Genomic DNA, 272 nt, shown 5'->3' with positions numbered 1-272 from the left:
CAGCGAGTAAGAGCATCCTCGCGCGGGCAACACGAGAGCTGTTCATCGGGTTTTCTAAAGCTTCCTCCTTATCATTATCATTCGCTTCGTCAGCGCCTTCGTCGTCGGGTTTTGCTTCGGCGCCGGGGGAGGTCTTCGGGAGGAGGTCCGAGAGGCCTCCGCCGTCGCCTCCTTCGCCTCCGCCCTCATCGCTTCCTAGGGCGAGGGTCGTGGCGAGGCAGAGCACTCCTGTAGGAGGGGAAGGAGGAGGGAAGAGGAGTTTAGGGGGATTT

General features: G+C 61.0%; 1 protein-coding gene across 1 annotated transcript in view; it reads right to left on the bottom strand.

Annotated features, from left to right (window-relative positions):
* Positions 1-272, bottom strand: part of LOC119593640 (titin-like) — a gene marked incomplete in the record, with an annotated part of 14,533 nt that overhangs the window by 11,573 nt on the left and 2,688 nt on the right. Inside the window, 1 exon segment of the mRNA XM_037942591.1 lies at positions 1-228. Within this exon segment, the coding sequence (XP_037798519.1) occupies positions 1-228 (228 nt within the window).

The sequence above is a fragment of the Penaeus monodon genome, chromosome 32, assembly GCF_015228065.2.
Source record: "Penaeus monodon isolate SGIC_2016 chromosome 32, NSTDA_Pmon_1, whole genome shotgun sequence".
Taxonomy (NCBI): domain Eukaryota; kingdom Metazoa; phylum Arthropoda; class Malacostraca; order Decapoda; family Penaeidae; genus Penaeus; species Penaeus monodon.
This window is presented reverse-complemented; position numbering and strand designations above follow the sequence as displayed.